A 19,947-nucleotide genomic window follows, 5' to 3' on the forward strand; every position below is an offset into this window, starting at 1 on the left:
GAGACCGCGGCTGCGGTTCTCTTTGTTTTTGGCAGTTTTCGAGCACCCCCCCCGGCTCTATTGTATCCGTTGCCTGGGAGTTCCCTCAGTGACCGCGGCTGCGGTTATCTTGGTTTTGATCATTTTTGAGCCTCCCCCACGGCTCTGTTGCCACGGCTGCGGCTCTTCCGATCCCAGCGGGAGCTTGCAGCTGCGGCTCCCGCTGTTACCCCATCATACCTTTTTCCTCAGATCACCCTCGCTACGTGGCTTTAATTCCCACTGCGAAGGGCTTTGCAAACGCCGACGGCGGCTCTCTCTGCGGCGGCTGCCGCTTTTCCCTTACTGCCAGGGGATTTTTTAGAGCAGCTAGTGCGGTTTTCGGCCCCGCGGTTCCTCCTACGGGACTGTGCTGGGCAGCCCTTCCCCCAGTTCGCTTCCGACGCCGCCATTGCTTCTTCCCTCTCCGCCATTTTTTTTCCCGCTCTTTCTTTTCCGGGCGCCATTTTTTGACTTCAAATTTCCCGCCTTTTTTGTTACCCTTATTAACCATCGGATACCTCCCCTGCAGGCTATCTATCCGTATGTTTGTGTATATGTGCTGCTGACAAACTTACACAGGGCTGATTTACACACACTTTTACTGTGGCTGTAATCCTAGTGGCTGAATTATATTATCAAGGCTGGAGCTCCAATCCTAGTGGGCTGGATTGTATTATCAAGGCTGGAGCTTTAATCCTAGTGGCTGGATTATATTATCAAGGCTGGAGCTTTATATCAGTGGCTGACTTGTACTAAACCTGATTTATATTGTATATCCTGCCCCCTCTGGGGTCGTGAACAAGCCTAAAACCCAGCCTACAGCGCTAATCTGAGTGTGCCAACTCTAGAACAGCCTATATTATATTAACGCTGATATCTCAGTGCATTCTGCCCCCTCTGTGGCAGTGCACTTCGCCATCTGCCAGTGTATTCTACCCCCTCCGTGGTAGTACGCTGTGTCAGTTCGGGTCTTTACATCCTGCCCCCTCCGTGGCAGTGTACTGCACCCAAGTTAATATAAGATGGCAGAACAGCCAGGCATGTCACCATCAACACACATGGTGCCAGATCAGCCAGACATGCCACAATCAGCCAAGCCACAACATCCTAACACGTCTAAGACCAGACATGCCAAAGCACTGGCTAAGACAAAACATCTTTCCAGCCATAGTAAATCAAAGCGCCCTCGTTATGTCTCTGTGCCAATCACCACCACAGCACAGACACACATAAGTGATATTTTCCATTCCCCTGCTGCTGCCTCTGACGAGGAAGAGTTTGTTGGCTTTCCCGCTCACTGTTCGCCTAACGAACCTACCTCTGGTTTACCGCCTCAAACATCTGTTCCAATAGTTCAGGCACACACATCTGCCACATCTGGTCTGCAGCTGTCTCCTGATTTCCTCTCCCAACTTCAAGCCATGCTGGCATTTTTCACCCAAATGCAGTCGCTACCACAAGTTCCTGCCATACCTCCACTCAACATGGACCAACGTGCGTGCCATGAAGCTCATCCTTCCTGTTCACCAGATCCCTTTGATGTAGCCAGAGGCAGATGTATTGACGAAGCCTCGTATGCGGAGGAGTCAACTTTCACTGACCATGTTGAAGGAGACGACTGGAGCGACTATTCAGATCATCAGGAGGATACATCGTATCGCTTGTTTAATACCTCAGACTATCAGCCGCTAGCACGTAGGGTACTTCATACCCTTGGTCTCCAGACTGCGCCTTCAACTTCGTCCGCCCCAGCTATCAAAGGGGCCAAGGTCCTCAAATCCCCTGCACCTACTGAACACTACATCCCGGTGCCGGACCCAATTGCCAAATTAGCCTCCGAAGAATGGGCTCATCCACTCAAAGCTCGACGCTTCAAGAACCTGGCTGACAGACTTTATGCCCTAGCCCCAGACTTTGCCACCAAGTTAGATGTCCCTGGCATAGATGAACCAATTGCTCGCCTCGTTTCAAGATCTCTTTTGCCCAGGGAAGGGGAATCCCACCTAAAAGATATTACTGAGCGACGAATAGACTTCGCCCTCCGCAAGAATCACGAGGCCACTGCCCTAGCCATGCGTGCCTCCACTTCAGCCTCCATCTTCTCCAGAGCCTCTATGATGTGGATGGATGACCTTCTAGAGGATGCTAACCCTGATCCTGTCGCCTTCAGAAGAGCACTGTCGAAATTACGTAAGACAGCAGCTTTTGTGGCCGATGCCACTTTGGATGCCACTCAACTAGGGGCACGAGCCATGACGACTCAAATAGTCGCTCGTCGCACCCTCTGGCTTCGCCACTGGCAAGCTGATTCAGCGGCCAGACTGAACCTGTCCAAGGCTCCTTACTCCGGATCTCTACTCTTCGGCGAGGAAGCTCTAAAGGCAGTTCTGGTTGATCCAAAAGACGCCCACAAACCGGTTCTGGCCACAGTCAAGAACATCGACCACAGGCCCTTCAGGCGATTTCCCTCCTTTCGTTCTAACCATTCCTTTCGAGGAACGCGGCCAGGAGGACGAGGCTGCGACTTCAGACCCTATGACCCCAATGCATTCAGGGGTTCCTGGAACCGACGCTTCCAGGGCAGAGGTCAGTACCAAGGGCGCAGGGGCAATTCATCGTCCTCATATAAGGGAGGCCCCCGCCTACTCAAGTAGTATTAACGCCCTCCCCATAGGTGGCAGATTACTTAATTTTGGAGATCGATGGCTGCGCCTTACTACGGTCTCCTGGATCAGGAACCTTTTCACTTATGGCTATACCATAGAGTTCTGGGCAACCCCTTCAGACAGATTCCATCCGTCTCCTTGCCCAAGGGCACCAGCCAGGCACAACATCATGCAGACAGCTATACATCACCTCCTGGACATAGCGGCGATAGAGCCAGTTCCCACAACTGAGAGGTCGGAAGGGGTGTACTCCCTCCTATTTGCTGTGCCAAAACGAGATTTATCTTGGAGGGCGGTATTGGACCTTAAGTTTGTCAACCGTTTTGTAACATATCGCAGGTTCAAAATGGAATCTCTCCATTCCATTACGGAGAGTCTGCATGAAGGAGACTTCCTGGCTTCTATCGACCTTAAGGAAGCGTATCTCCATGTGCCCATTTGCATAGCCCACAGAAAGTTTCTTCGGTTTGCCTTTGGCCACCAACACTTTCAATACAGAGCGATGCCATTTGGCCTCTCCTCTGCTCCAAGAGTGTTTACCAAGGTGCTACTCATCCTAGTGGCTTACCTTCGGACCCAAGGGGTTCATATCTACCCATATTTGGATGATCTGCTAATACGGTCCAAGTCTGAAGAGCTGGCTCAGCATCACTTAATGATCACCCTCAATGTTTTGCAGACCTACGGCTGGCTTGTCAACTTCGACAAAAGCCATCTCCAACCAACCCAACGCCTACTACATCTTGGGGCAATGTTGGACACCCTGCAGGCAATGGTCTTCCTGGCTCCAGATCGCATCACTGCCATCACAAGCATCGCAAGGTCCCTGATGCAACAAACATCCGCAGACATCATGCTTCTCGCCAGAGCGCTCGGGATGTTTATCTCCACAATCCACATTGTGCCCTGGGCTTGAGCCCACACTCGGCCCCTTCAGTGGACTCTGTTGCCTTTTCAAAAAGACATTGCCAGCTCCAACCATCGCAAAGTTCGTTTGAGCCCCGCTCTGCGCCTCTCTTTCTGCTGGTGGACCAAGGTTCAACACCTCTCCAAGGGCACGTCGTTCAGAGAACCCCGCAGAACCGTCGTAACCACAGACGCCAGCCTCATAGGTTGGGGAGCCCACTGCAACTCCCAGTACGTTCAAGGGGTTTGGTCCAACGCAGAGCATCAACTGGCTGGAACTAAAGGCTGTCCACTTAGCTCTATGTCATTTTCAGTCTCTGTTCCCTTTGCATCATGTGCTCATTCGAACAGACAACACGTGTGTAAAATCACATTTGAACAGACAGGGGGGCACCAGGTCTCGTCCTCTGCAGGACTTAGCCTCCCTCATCTTTGTCTGGGCAGAACAACATCTACAATCCCTGAAAGCAGAGCACCTCAGAGGGATTTGGAATGTGACAGCAGACTGGCTCAGCAGACAACAGGTCTTTCCAGGAGAATGGAAACTTCATCCAGCCATTTTCCATCGTCTCCAGTGTCGGTTCGGCGCCCTCTCAGTCGACCTGTTTGCTTCCAGTCACAATTGCCAGCTTCCCAGGTACTTTGCCCGATACCTGGACTCAACAGCAGAAGCAGTGGATGCTCCGACAACACCGTGGCCAGACGGGCTATTGTACGCCTTTCCTCCCATACCATTGTTAGCCAAAACCTTGAGGAAGGCGCGAACCGAAAGGGCACAGCTGGTTCTGATAGCACCATTTTGGCCACGCCGACTGTGGTTCTCAGATCTTCTGGCAATGTCAATGATGGATCCTTGGACACTTCCAGTAACGCCAGACCTCCTATCCCAGGGTCCAGTACTGCACCAGGACCCTACTTGGCTCAATCTAACAGCGTGGCGTTTGAACGGAGACATTTGAGGTCAGCTGGACTGTCTGACGCTGTGATTGATATTATTTTGGCCTCGAGAAGACCATCTACCACTCGCATTTATCAACATACCTGGGTGGCTTTCTCCAAGTGGTGTCAGTCCCACCACCATGATCCTTCCCAGGGCAATGTGCATCAGGTGCTCCAATTTCTCCATAGTGGCTTTATGATGGGACTTCGACCCAACACTCTACGTCGACATGCGTCGACTCTGTCATCCATTCTCTCAGTGTCCTCTCCTGGAGATCATATTTCCTCACATCCGTTCATCAAACGTTTTTTGAGGGGAGTTGCCCTACGCTCTCCGGCTGTTGTCCATCGGTTCCCCTCATGGAGTTTGCCGAAAGTTCTGCAGGCTTTGCAACGCCCTCCATTTGAACCCATCAGGACTGTGCCCCTACGTATACTGTCCTTCAAGGTCCTGTTTCTGATCGCAATCACATCTGCCAGACGCGTTTCGGAGTTGGGCGCATTGTCTTCTGCTCGACACCTCTGCGTCTTCCATAAGGACTCTGTTGTGCTGAAGACTGACCCTTCCTTTCGTCCCAAGGTCGATTCAGTTTTTCATTGCAACCAGGACATTGTGTTGCCTTCCTTTTGCCCGAATCCTACCCATCCTCTTGAAAAGGCTTGGCATTCGTTAGATGTCCGGAGGGCTCTCAAGACCTACCTGTCCAGGACCCAAGAGATTCCACGAACAGAGTCTCTGTTTGTATCCTTTCATCCAAGGTCTATGGGGCATAAAGTTTCCAATCCTACTTTATCCCGTTGGTTAAGGGCATGTATTACTTTAGCATATGAGTCTCTGAAACTGTCAGTTCCAGCTAGTATAACGGCTCATTCTACCAGGTCAGCTGCCACTTCGGCTGCTTTTGCCACTAATGCTCCTGTTGCCGATATTTGTAGGGCTGCAGTCTGGTCTACCCCACACTCGTTTATAAGGCATTATAAAATTGATCGCTATGCCTCTGCTGACGCATCCTTTGGCAGACGAGTGTTGCAACAGGTTCTTAATGAGGATTAACACGTGGGTGGTCCCTCCCTGTATGGGCTGCTGTGGTACATCCCGTTGTGATGGCCGGACTCATAGGGAAAATGGACCATTGGTCTCATCTGAAGGGTGATTTTCCTATGAGAACGGACATCACGACCCTCCCAGTTGGAGGATGACTATATATTTTCTAATGCGTTATATATTACTGTTACGCTATTATATTTAAATTCAAGAGTGAAGTCAAGACTTCTAGTTCTGTTATACAGCTATGTTGCAGTCATGTTACTATGCATGGTACTATTGTGTTATTTTCCTGCTGCCAGGCCGTTTGGCCTTCTTATTGTATTTTTAGATCTTTATCCTGAGACTCGCTGCGAATGAACTGGAGAGTGGGAGGGGCCTGACGCCCCTAGTCTTGACTTCAAAGACATTCTTGCCTTCGCACGATAGGTGGAGCTGAAACCCGTTGTGATGTCCGTCCTCATAGGAAAATCACCCTTCAGGTGAGACCAATGGTCCAATTCCTGCCATTTCTGGAGCTGGCAACTAGAGTTTCCTTGTTTAATTGCATCTCATGGCAAAGTGAAGAGCAAAGGGGTTATGTGTGGAGGCAAAAGACTCATGCACATCTCACAATCATCATCATCATCAACATTATCATTTGAAATGGCCATAATGTGCATCTGTTTTTCTCAGTACCTGCCCATCTGTTTATATGTGCCAACTGAGGATTCCACTTCATCTATCTGAAGTTTATGCCATAATAAATTCATTACGTTTTAACGTGACAAAGACTCTTTGTTGTTTTGTTCTGTGACCTATTCCACACTATATTGAAATGTGCTTGACATTTAAAATACTTGACATTTATCACAGAACCAATACGTGCAATCTTACATTACTGATAAACGCTTACCTTCTTTTTGTGCATCTTTTAATAGTTTAATAGTTCATATTATTCGGTACTCTACCATTTTATTGTAGGCTACTTGGAATTTAGATAAAGGGAAAAAAGATTACAAATAAAAGCTATCGCTTCACATTTTTAAACAGGGGCTTCAAGTCTCGACTAAGCAGAAAGTATCCCCATGGGATTTATTTGAGGGCAATAGAAATCCTGCTCCACTATCCTGGGCTTGGTTTGGAACTGTCCGCATCGATAGGAAAATAATAAAATATGAGGAGCAGCAACATCTTCTTCTCTATCACGCGCACCCTAAACCCAAGCCACGAAGTTACTACCTCGAGCCTTTACCTCTTCCTCCTGAAGAAGAGGAGGAGGAAGAGCCTACTACCCCTGCCTCTCAGGAACCAGAAAGAAAGTCAGCAGAGCTGTCAGATCAGGGTAAAACTTCAACAGATGAAGAAAAGAAGGCAAAAGGCAAGAAACGAAAGATGAAAACAACTTCCAGAACTGATGTAAGTTATTACAGTGCTTGGCATGTAATGAAAATTCCCTTCTCTGTCCTGTGGGAGGGAGGCATCCATACATGGTTTGACTCCTACTACTACCCAGGACAATGAGGAGTATGTGACCCCAAATGGAAGGTTTTTGCTAGTACAGAAGGTTCTGTCCCATTCTTGCTCTGCCTCATCCAGGTTCAGAGCAACTTATAATTCAGCTGTCCACAGTTTTCTGCTCTTAAATGTACTGTCATCTTATCTTAACTTTTATCTCTTTTCAACAGTTTTGCTCATAACTGTCACTCAAGTTCTCATATCCTCCCTCAACCCTTTTTCTTCTGTCTTAACTTTCTCCCTTTCCCCTTTTGCTACTGCACTGAGCAGGGCTCTGATGGGGAAAAGCTATTAATTTAAGGAGAAGAATAAAGAAATTTAATCAGAAGGTGAGAAACTGTCAGAAAAATGTTGTGGAAAGCACAACTGGACCCACTGTTGACATCTGCCATAGGGTCCCCAACAGTCCATATCGGAGGTCGCTTGTCTCTGAATGTCAACATGTCTGGAGGTGAGGCCACTGATAAAGCCATTAACTCCCCCACCCTCCGGAAGAGGGAAGAGCTCTCACCAGTGTGAAGATCATTCAGTAGTACAACTGCTGCTGCCACTCTGACTGCCTCCAAGGATAAAGCTGCCTTCTGGGAAGATGCTGTGCAAGCTTCATAGTTTGATTGGGGGCCATCTGTGAGGGAGGGTAGTTCAAATCCTAATGGTTTTTCCCACCAATTGCAGGCAGTATCATTGTTAGTCACTGAGGCAGAGGTTGTCGTTCACCAGCAGATCCACCAGAGGTCACCCCAGTGTCTTGATTGGCAGGGAATGGAAGGTATGTCTGTAACTGATTGCTCTCACCTGCCTCTCTCCCAGTCTCTTAGTAGCCTTCCATCCTGCTATGCCTCTGCTACTGCAGTGTTGGGCAGTGATCCCATGGCTTCTCACTTCATTCCAGACTCAACCAAGCAGATAAGGAGGCTGGTAGTGGAAGATTTTTCTCAGCAGCTTAGGGTGCCTACGTTTGTACAGTGCCCACTGAGCAGCAACCTGTGATGCTGTTACACTTTAGAGCAGTGCACCAGGTGTTTCTCAGAGCCCTCTTCGGCATCTTCTCCCAAACAGAGATTGCCTAAAAGTACAATTGATAAGAGCTCTGCAAAGCCTGCAGGTTATCTAGAGGTGTTTTTTTTCCACTTGGGAAAAATCCACATATGATCTCCGAGAAGATGATCAAAGAATGTTACACCACAGAATTCACCTCAACACCCAGAGACAGGTGTAAAATGGGCTCTAGTGAGGAAGCAATCTTTCATTTCATCAGCATCAGTAGATCCTATTTCCCCTCAAACAGTGGCACATAGAGTCTACAACATATTCTTGTGGTCCCAAATGTGTGGGGAATAAAGAAAAGCAAATAAAGTCAAGGTCTAATCAGACATGATATGATTCTAAAAATATATGGAAATGAATAGTGGAAAAAATAGTCTTGGCTAATAGCTGACAGAATACACAAAAATGCCCAATTTCAAATACACATGCACTTTACTACACAGGGTGTGATATGAATTGTTAGCTCTATAGACAAAATATACATACACTCCCAATGGCAAGACGGTAATAAAATGCAGGGGTGTACAAATACAGAAATATAAAATGCAAAGATAAAATACACAACAATTCTCAAATACTATGCCAAACATGCCAATCGCGTTTCGACTCGATTCAAGTCTTCATCAGTGGCATCTGTTCGGAGAGCTTCTCTTTGTGCGTGGATTTAGGTTATACAATGCATATAGACTACTGTGTTGCTGCTGCAGATATCATTTGCAATTTTTCTGTAAAGCAGCATGATATAAGCCTCCAATTGTAATAACTTATAACTCTTATATTCACTCTTATACATCATGATTATACTTCTGGTCCTAAGTCCACGCGTAATATCTGCAGCAGCAGCAACATAGTTTATATGCATTGTATAACCTGAATCCATGCACAAAGAGAAGCTCTCCGAATAGATACCACTGATGAAGACTTAAGTCAAAACGCGATTGGCATATTTTGGCATAGATTTGTTGTGCATTTTACCTTTGCATGTTATATTTCTGTATTTGTACACCCCTGCATTTTATTGCCATTGGGAGTGTATGTCTATTTTGTCTATAGAGCTAACAATTCATATCACACCCTGTGTAGTAAAGTGCATGTGCATTTGAAATTGGGCATTATTGTGTATTCTGTCAGCTATTATGCAAGATTATTTTTTCTACTAGTCATTTCTATATATATATTTAGAATCATATCATGTCTGATTAGACCTTGACTTTATTTGCTTTTCTTTATTTGGTCTTTGGTCAAGTATTATTTTCTCCACAACAAATGTGTGGGGAACATGGGGAGCAATACTGGATCTCAAGTATGTCAACAACATTCTTGTTCAGAATGGTAACACTGATCAGGGAAGACTTCCATTATTCATTTGTTTATTTATTAGATTTATATCCCACCCTTCCTCTCAGAAGGAGCCCAGGGCGGGTCCCAGAAGGAGCCCAGGGCAGCATTTAGGAGATAATCTGGCTTTTAACTCTGTATTCCAATAGCAGGACCAGATAGGAGGCTTCTATGGTTCTGCTTTTGGAACCAGCATGAGCACTATCATCCTCTCTCTTTTGGTCTAGCTTTTGCCTCTCATTGGTGGCCTCCTTATGGCTACAGGGACTCTTGTGTAGCCCTTTCTCAACAGCTTGCTTGTGATACCACTGTCTGGTCAATAGGCATCCATAAGTTTGCATGTCACCATCAACACCATTCAGGCCCATGGTTTTGTGCTCAGCATGGATAAGAGCCATTTCCAGCTGCCACAATCATTTCAACAACTGGGCCTCCAAACAGATACTAGCAGAGGCACAGTGTTCCTCTTAGCTAAGAGGAGTCAGGGGCTGAGGAAAGAGATCTCCTTTGTCCATTTCCACAGTTCAGTGGATGTTATGACCCTGGCACATCTATTGGGCCCCATGATCTCGTGCACTGGAGTGGTGCCATAGGCCAGACCCCCTCCACTGGCCTCTGTTTACCCTCCAGTGTGACATTGTGCACAAGGACCACCAGAAGGTGCTAGTTCCCAGCAGAGTCGGACATTCTTCATCTGGTGGTTACAGGCACAAAACTCAGCAAATGGATTCTGTTAGAGGATCCCAAGAGAGAAATTGTGATTACTGTTGCCAGTTCATCCAAATGGGGTGCCCACTGCCAAGAACAGGTGATTGGATCCTGGTCGCTAGCAGAGGCTGCTCACAGCATAAACTCAGAGCCATGGGTTTGGCCCTACAATTCTTCAACAACTTGATCCACCTCTTACATGTGCTAATCAGGACTGAGAACACAGCAGTGAAAACTGACATCAATAACCAAAAAGCACAAAATCAAGATCCATCTATAGCCAAGTGGAAGCAGTTTTGATGTAGGCAGAGCACAACCTGGTGTCAATCTTGTGTAGCGCATCAAGGGTATATCTAATTCAACAGCAGGTTTCTTGAGCAGGCAAGCCCTGGATCTGGAAGAGTGGACTCTATCAGACTCACCATTCAAACCACCAAGATGGAGGTTTGATCTCCCATCTTAAACATATTTACCTCATCCCAGAACAGAAAGACTTGGAGGTTCTACCCCCACTACCTGTTCCAGGGAGTAGAGGAGATTGGTGCCTTCACCAGCTTGTGGTCTTATTATTTTTATTTTTATTATTATCTTAGGGGCTCCTTTATGCATTTCTGCATTGACTTAGCTAAGGCAGCATTTGTCAAGCAAGTGCTACAGCCACCAATTTAGTAAAATAGCCACCTTCAGCTCTCCCATCGGGAGGGGGGTAAGCATGGATAAGCCCCATGTCTGGATGCTTCTTGTCCACCAGACAGAGAAAGCAATATAGGTCACCCATTCTTTAGGTGGCTGGGAGTTGTTTGGCATTCAGGACTTTGACTGTAATTGTTCTTCTGTGCTGGGTCTTCTCAGAAGAGGCTCCACTTCTGTTCTTTGTACATTATTCTTTTTGTCTAGTTTTGCCATATACTGATCTGGGGTCAGATTGGCATGAAACTGGAACTGGGGCAGAGCCTACTGTTTCAGGAAAGAAGTCAACCCATTTCAGGAGTCAACCCATTTCTGAATGCTTCCCTCACACTGGACGAGACAAGGGCCAAACTTTCTTAATTTCAGCAGTATAATTTAGGGCAAGAGGAGAGATCATTTTACTGTTGCTATTTTTAAATAATTAGAGGTTGGAAATCCTTTTTGATCTACTGCACACCTGCGAATAGATCCAGGTCTATCTTCTGTGTGTCCCTGTTGTAGATGGCAAGTCTCAGGAGAAATGGTGCTACTTCATTTGGTAGGAAATGCCCTCTGAAAATAATATCCTAGAAAGTCGGGAGCAGGTTCTGCCTTTCCTTCTCAGCCAGTTGTCTGTCTGACAATAGATGAAGCACACAATTGGTTTTCTAATACTAGAGTATATAGATTCATATTTATTTATTCAAAATTGAAATATTTATAATCTGCACTTTCATAAAACTATATAAAAGTAGTGTAGAACATACAAAATATAGTAATACAATAATTAAAAATATCAATAAAACATCAGTAAATACTGGTTGGTTAAAAAGGTAATTTGCTAATTATCTTTAATAGTTTATGGAGGCCACACAGACAAGTAAAGTGTCGTCGTGTGAATAAGCGAGTGCCCAGTTCCGGTGTTACCCGGCAGTGAGTGAACCAGAGAACAGAGAGAAGTGCAGACTTCTGAAAGTGTTAAGAGTCCTTTACTTGAGTTAGACACAAGCCTCAGACACATACAATCCAGCTCCACGTTCCTCTCCATAGACTTTCCCCCCACACTCTGCTGGTTTCTCTTTCCAGCCTTTATCAGGATGGTTGCCCTTGCCAACGCCAGGTGTTGGCCTTGGCTGCCTGGCAAGCTTCAGTAAGCAGCTTAACCCCTGCTCTGCTTAGCTCTGCCATAGTCTTGTGGAAAAACTTCAGACTGTACTGCTCAATGGTCAACAGCTCCCACCTTTTTCCACAAAGGCTATAAAGTGCACACATCCATCCACTTTTTACATTCATTAAACATCCAGTAAATACATTTCAACACTGCATCAATACATTTTTCATGTTTCAGTTCAGTGTACATTTACTTTTCCTTTATTCCTTTATTTCACAGAGGTTTTACAAACATCGTCAGTTTATCACTTTGGGTTTTACACACTCTTAAGTACAATGTGTCAGGATCCATTTCCCTGTGTGTGTGTGCTTCATTTCCCTTAACTGTGGCAATCCTAGATCTGTCAGGCGGCACACCAAAATTTGCCCTTTCAGAACGTCTCAACATTTGATTGTCACTTTCACCAGGTTTTTCAGTGTCTTCTTCTTTTACCCCTGTTTCTTTGTCATGTACTGTGGGTGCATTTGATGAACCATTCAAAGCAACATATGTATCCCAATCCATTTCTGATACGTTTATGCTTCGACTTAAGACTACCTGTCTTTGACTGGGAACCCATACTCTATAATAGGCATTCTGAAATCCAATCACATTCCCTTTTTGAGCATTTGGAGCCAACTTCCCTCGTCTTTTACTTTTGGGAATGTGCACCCAGCACCTAGCCCCAAATCTCACTATGTGATTCAGCCTCGGCTTTCTGCCTGTTAACTTTTCATATGGTGACTTTCCAATGACTCTATGCAGCACCCTATTCTGAATATACGCTGCATACATCATGCATTCTCCCCAAAATGCATTAGGCAACACAGAATCTGTCAGCATGGCTTTTGTCACCTCTTTCAGTGACACACTTCTCGCCTTCGCGGTTCCATCCTGAACCGTTGAACATGGGGTAGTAAAGGTTTGTTCTATGCCTTTCTCTTCCAAGAAATCTCTCAAGGTTTTACTCGTAAATTCTCCCCCCTGATCACATCATATGCGTTTTATTGTAACACCGTGTTGCGTCTCTATCTTCTTGATAAACATCTTCAGTTTCCCTTCTGCTTCATTTTTCCTTTTAAGCAGATACACATTGCTAAACCTGGAGTAATCATCTACAATGACCATAAAATACTTTGCACCCCCATGCGATTTTTCAAATGGTCCTGCCAGGTCTACATGAATCAATTGGTATGGTGCATCTGTAGTGCTCTCTGCTTCCTTGTTAATGTTTGCTATTGTGGCTTTTGCTTGGCTACATGCATTACATTCATAATATTCTCCACATTCCTGCAATTTCATGTCCTCACTATGCTTTGGGGTTTTCACTATTGTTTCGTAATGAACGTGCCCTAATTTTCTGTGCCAGTCATGTACGCAGTTCTCATGTGACTTGCTATGAGCTTTCAGTGTAGCACACCCTGCGTGTCTGCATTGCACATAGAAAAGAGAGTCTTTTAGAAGTCTTTGCATACAGACCTCACGTCCCTTTACAATGTTACACTTCCCTTTTTCAAATATTACAGTGTAATTCATTTCATTAAGTTTCTTAACTGACAGAGTATTGCTCTCTAACTCCGGCACTAATAACACGTTTGTCATTATTGTATTTAACTTATCTATCTTAACAGAACCCCGCCCCAAAACACTTCTTCTGGAGCCATCAGCCAAAATCACAGTCTCTTGCACGGCTTTCGAGGTGTGAAACAGCTTAGGGTCTGTGATCATGCTGTGGGACGCCCCCGAATCAAGGACCCAATCTTCACCTTTCACACAGTTCTGTGATTTATGAGTTTCCACACTCACCATTTTCACGCTTGACTTCCTCCAGCCCTTATCTCTCTGCTTGGCTGCACAGTCTCTCAATAAGTGTTCTTTAGAGTTGCAATAGAAACACGCTTTTAGTCCATTTGCTCTGCTTTTGAACAGCTTCTGTTTGCTTTCACTTTGCTCAGTCCTGTTCTTTACTTTACATTCTTGGCGTCTTTCAAATTCCTGAATCAGCTTGCCCTCAATGTATTCTTCGGACAATCCCGCGTCATCCATAGCCTCCATCGATGTCACGAATGGATCCCACGTTTCGTCTAGAGATGACAGGATGAGATATACCTTTTGTAGTTGGGTATGGATTATTTCTCTCTCCTCCAATTCCACAAACAGTCTCTTAAACTCCATGAGGTGCTCAGACATAGTTCTTCCTTCAACTAGTCTCATCTGGTATAATTGGCGTGCCAGATATATTTTACTGCCCGCTGTCTGGCGTATATGAACTCTGTTCAAAGTCTCCCACACGTCTTTCGCTGTAGTCTGGTCCTTTGCATACAGCAACTGTGAGTCAGATAACGCAAGAATAATAAACGCTCTTGCCTTCTTGTCTCTCCGCGTCCAAGCCAGTTGCGGAGCTGCCGGGGAGGCTCTATCAATTACCTCCCAGAGGTCTTCTTTGATCAGGAGAGCCTGCATGCAAAGTCTCCAGCTGGAATAATTCTTGTCCGTGACCCACTCAAGAGGCATGCCTGCTGTCAACATTGCAGCCATGTTCAGCACGTCTGCTCACCTCTCCCACAGTCGGCCACGCTTCTCAGCTTCTTTCAGCTTGCTTTAGTCTGTCAGCCCCTTAGCCTGGGCTACCGTCTTCACAACTGCACTGGTTCTACTGGTTTGTACTGGTTTTCACTGGGCAATCTGGGCCCATAACCCCTGTCATCATGTGAATAAGCGAGTGCCCAGTTCCGGTGTTACCCGGCAGTGAGTGAACCAGAGAACAGAGAGAAGTGCAGACTTCTGAAAGTGTTAAGAGTCCTTTACTTGAGTTAGACACAAGCCTCAGACACATACAATCCAGCTCCACGTTCCTCTCCATAGACTTTCCCCCCACACTCTGCTGGTTTCTCTTTCCAGCCTTTATCAGGATGGTTGCCCTTGCCAACGCCAGGTGTTGGCCTTGGCTGCCTGGCAAGCTTCAGTAAGCAGCTTAACCCCTGCTCTGCTTAGCTCTGCCATAGTCTTGTGGAAAAACTTCAGACTGTACTGCTCAATGGTCAACATAAAGATATGTTGTTCCTTTCTTGCCTGCTTTCCTAATCCCCTCAGGACTCAAAGTGATAGTGAAATTTTTTTGTCACTTCAGCTGTGAGGGGCTTCCCGACTTTTCTGTCATTTTTACTCTTCTTAGTTGGTTTTCCTAACATCTTCTGCAAGATGAAAACATTGATTTTTTTCTGCAGAGACACCAACAGATTTTCCCCACACCCCCATAACATAACAAGTGCCTATAGTTCTCATCTGTGTTTTTGTTCTTTAAGCCAATCAGAAGCTAATCAGATTCCAATGGAGTTTCATTCTTGACCCCAACTATGTGTGGACATGTGTATTAATGACTGCGGCAAACATCCAGTGTTCCCTTCCTTCAGATGCATAGTTAAATGAAGATTGGAGGGACATTGACCTCAAGGGTTGCCCAGTAAAAATCTATTTGTATGTTGAATCTGTCTGGACATTTTGCACCCTATTGATTATTTATTTATTTATTTATTTATTTCTTAAATTTGTTAGTTGCTTTTCTACACAAATCTGCACTCAAAGTGACTTACAGTTAACCAAAAGTAAAAGTAGAAGATTAAAACATATAAAGTTTGATAAAGAACAGTATATAAGGCAGTGGAGCAATCAGGGAGTTTGCCTTCAATTTAGAACCTGTTAGGGAAAAGACATAATCTTAGGTTATTTTCCAGATCACATCTGATCACATCAATTAAAGTTTCATCACACAAATAATAATTAATTTATGGAATTTGCTGCTACAAGATGTGGTGATGGCCCGTAGCTTATCTTTCTGCTTGGAACAATCTTACAGCCCTGGCTTTCTTATAAAATCTGTCCAGAAATAACACTCCAACAATGCCAGTTTAGTTGTGCAATGTTTCAGCACAGGTTTCAAATAGGATTAATCAATCGTGGTCGGGGACTTTGTGTAGTTCCAGTATATTCTGCAGTAGATCCAGTGCCTTAGACCTGTTGAATCTTCAGGGGTGCCTTGGAAGCTTATGAAGCTCACTGGGTGACCTTGGGCCAGTCACTGCTTCTCAGCCTCAGAGGAAGGCAATGGTAAACCACCTCTGAATACCGCTTACCATGAAAACTCTATTCATAGGGTTGCACATAAGTTGGAATCGACTTGAAGGCAGTCCATTTCATTTTCATTCAATGGTACAGAACTTTCCCAGAAGGTAGTTTGCTTGCCACTGATTCTTTCCCTAAAAGGAAAAAGAATGAAGAGGAATGTTGGGTGTGTTCTAGAGTTCAGTTAATGGTGAGATCAATTATATTTACCTTGTGTGTTAATTATGTCCATAGAACATGCCCCAGAATCCTTGGCAACACTGAGGGATCCTGTGCAGACAAGCCAAAGTGAAAAGTACAATTCAAGGGGACGAGTTGTCTTATAAGCCTGCTCCTTCCCTTTCGAGATAGGCCACTTGGCCCACGCGTGATTCCCCCCCGCCCATCGGTGACCAGTCACAAGTCCTCTTCTTGAATGGTGGGGGTGGAGGCAAAATTGCCCCCACAAAAAGCGGGAACGGAATTCTTTAGGACAACACTTAATTTCTTCACCATAGTTTCATTCTGTGAAGCTTGAATGCATGGTATGAATTCATTACAAATTGCCCACATAATAGGGCTTCGATAATATTGTGACCTGACACATGGTAGTATCCAGAAAAGTTGTTATTAAATAAAGCACTATCAGATAGCCAAGAAGATGTCGTCCTTAGTTTATCTTTGCAGAGTCTGTGACTGAATCTATATTGTGCCGTAAACCACAATAAATTCTTTAATTATTCAGTAGGAAAACTGGCATTATTTATGAGTTAGTAGGGTATGAATGTCAGTAACATTTAACTTTTCCTATTTTGTTTAAGGATTACCCTCAGACCAACATATATAGAGTGCCTCCAAATTATTCACCACTTTCTTCTCAAATGATTCAGCATCCGCAGTCTGCTTTGTGGGGCTATAATGTTATGGGACAGCCCCAACAAGCTGGCTTCTTTGTCCAGAACCAGCCTCTTCCGCCAGGTATGTCTAGGCTTTGTAAAGGGTACGAGAAGTTTGCTCTATCATTGAGAAGCAATGTGATTTTTTAGTTGCTTTTTCTATTTTGCAATCTTCAGAAGGCAGTCATAGTTATGCATAAGCCAAAAATGAGGGAAGACAGTATTTTGTTATATCTTTGCACAATCTATTAAAAACTGCTCAAATTCAGTTTGTTTTACTTTGCTATTACAAATTACTCACCTTCCAATACAACCTAGGTTTAAATGGCTTGGTAGAATGATGTGTCTTTAGGCATTTGGTTGCTGTATTAGTAGGGAAAACTATTTTTTTTATTTCTGTGTCTTTTGGATAACATCAGCAGATTAAAAAAAAGATGTTTTATATACTCTAAAGTGCAACAAAGTGAGACCTTAGATTTTAAAGGATAGCTTCTTTTTTGCACTTTGGCAAAGTACACAAGAAAAAAAATGATGTTCCTTGTATTATATTGTATAGTCAATTGGATTGCAAACCAAAACCATTCCTATTTCTTTAAAAATTATCTAGAAAACTGTCATGTAATCAGCAATATATATTTATTCTATTAATTTATGAGTCGCCTTTGATACAAATTTCAAGGGGATTAAAATACCTTTTAAAGCAAATATTAAAGTAAAATATAATTAAATCAACTTGTAAAGCAGATGTTATTTCCTTTTTCATTTTTGCCATGCAAGCTTGGTGTATATTACATTTTCAAATCTTGGTGCTCATGACTATGATTAGATATCAAGCCAGTGTAGTTTAGTTCAAATCCCCACTCAATCAATGAAGCTCACTGTGACCTTGGGCAAGTCATTATCTCTCATAGAATGGAGGTGAGAATAAAATGGACTAGAGGAGAATCTTATATGCTGCCCTGAACTCCTTGGAAGAAGGTTAGGATAAAAACATTTTTAAAAAATATTGAATGTAACATTTAAAGTTCTGATTTTTTAAAAAATTAAGATGGATGGGAGACCTTTATTCTACTTTGAATAGTGTAGTGCTTCTAAATCACTTTTACCTGCCTTTGGAAAATAGTCCAGGTTATGAAAAGCAAAGTTTAAATAGTAATGTAAGATTGTTTGAGTGAATTAATTAATTAAATAAATAAAATATTTATGACCTGCCTTTCTATCCTAAAGGATCTTTGAGGTGGCTAAAAATAATGACCAAACAATTAAAAAATATGTGTTGAAGAGTCCAATGATGAACTTTGGCCATTTGTTAATTAAAAAAACTAATACAAATGTGTAAATAATATAAATGTAAATAAAGTAATGTTTAATTTGTTATGAATTGCAATGTTGAAATAACAAAATAAAAGAATATTTTTTTGGGTGGGAAAGAAACTATATGTAAATATAAGTGTAGACACCTGGCCAAAGTTCAGAGGTCAGCTTCACAATCAAGCAGTGACATCACATCTTGACTGGTCTCTCATTATATATACACTCCCGTCACCTTTGCATTCAAGAACAAGCTAGGCAAGCATTGTGTTCCTGCTTGTATTTTTTCCCCATCGTGCAAAGTACCAGAGGAGCTTGAGGACCAACTGTGCTGTGCCTTGTGTATTCATGCTATCCTAAGGTCCCGCAGGTATTTCTAGGGATCAATCTACAGTCCCATTTTAGGAATAGGAAGGTGGCTTGTACTGTACAGATACATCCACATGTTGTGGTAGACCACAGCTATTGTACAGCTGACATCACTATAACATTTAGATCTATTCCGTGTTCAGCCTCACTGGACTTTCTTTTTAACTTAAGCTTTAGTCAGGAATATTCTTATTGCTGTTTGCTGTTTATTGATTTGTTGACCGTTGCTTAGCCTTCTCCTCAACTGGCTTGCCTATTTGTGGTGACTGGTCATGATGGCTATATGCTACCTCCAGGATCAGGAACAGCATGCTTCTGAATACTAGCTGTTGGAAAACAAGCTTGGGAGAGGGCTATTGCATGTGGCCACTGTGGGAAACAGGATGCTGGACTGGAAAGACATTTTGGCTGATCCAGTAGGGCTCTTATTATGATAAGTTCCTTGAAGGAATATTCTTTATTGCTTTGTGATTATTGCTGTATGACACTGATGTTTAAAGTCTGTCAAGGTCTTTTTCTTCAGAAGTATGATATTGTATTCATAGGTGGTTCCAGATTGGATCCTTCAAGCTCCTTTGTCCCAAGCAACACAAAACAAGTGCTGTCTAATATGCTACAGAGGCGTTCTGGCACCATGATGCAGCCACCATCAATTCATGCAATTGCTTCACAGCAGCAGCAGCTGCTCCAGATGAAGCTGCTCCAGCAGCAGCAGCAGCAGCAACAGCAGCAGCGGCTTCTAAGGCAACAAGCCCAGGCAAGGCCTTTCCAACAGGTTTGTGTGTCTTTCATTTTGGGAATGCACTGATTTAATTGAGCTTCTACTCACTTAGGATTGTAAGGCACATAAAATAGTAGCAGAGACCAAGTGAATCCTGAGGTGGTAGAATGGACTGTAACATTTCAGTCTGTGGACTGTGATGCCTTTTTCATTCTCTCCCCTATGCAACACATTCCCCACAATTCTCCCCCCTCCCTCACCAAAAAACCTAGCACATCAAAAAGGAGTTTCTGCCCAGCATACTGTCTGCTGTACTAGTTTGCTGCTTGCCTTTTTTCAACATAGGGAAGCAGCTTGAGAATGTGGACAAACTGCATGGAACTTTGAGGCCAACCATTTGTTCTGTAACCTTGCCCAGCTGGTTATTTGGACATTAGAGGTGGTGAAAGCCTCTCTGAGGATGGTGTGTTTCCTACTAGCATGAAGGAAACAGTGGTGAGGCTACTATTGAAGAAACCTAATTTAGATTCCATGGTTTCTGATCATTATCATCCAGTTTCAAA

The 19,947-nt window shown here is 44.1% G+C and overlaps 1 protein-coding gene across 1 annotated transcript in view; it reads left to right on the forward strand.

Moving 5' to 3' along the window:
- The window catches only part of MED12L (mediator complex subunit 12L), a 366,394-nt gene that overhangs the window by 301,391 nt on the left and 45,056 nt on the right, over positions 1 to 19,947 (forward strand). Inside the window, exons 37-39 of the mRNA XM_061637068.1 lie at positions 6,610 to 6,975; positions 16,909 to 17,065; positions 19,209 to 19,438. Coding sequence (XP_061493052.1) covers positions 6,610 to 6,975; positions 16,909 to 17,065; positions 19,209 to 19,438 — 753 coding nt within the window. The remainder of the gene's footprint in view (positions 1 to 6,609; positions 6,976 to 16,908; positions 17,066 to 19,208; positions 19,439 to 19,947) is intronic.

This window comes from Rhineura floridana, chromosome 7, assembly GCF_030035675.1.
Source record: "Rhineura floridana isolate rRhiFlo1 chromosome 7, rRhiFlo1.hap2, whole genome shotgun sequence".
In the NCBI taxonomy this organism is placed as follows: Eukaryota; Metazoa; Chordata; class Lepidosauria; order Squamata; family Rhineuridae; genus Rhineura; species Rhineura floridana.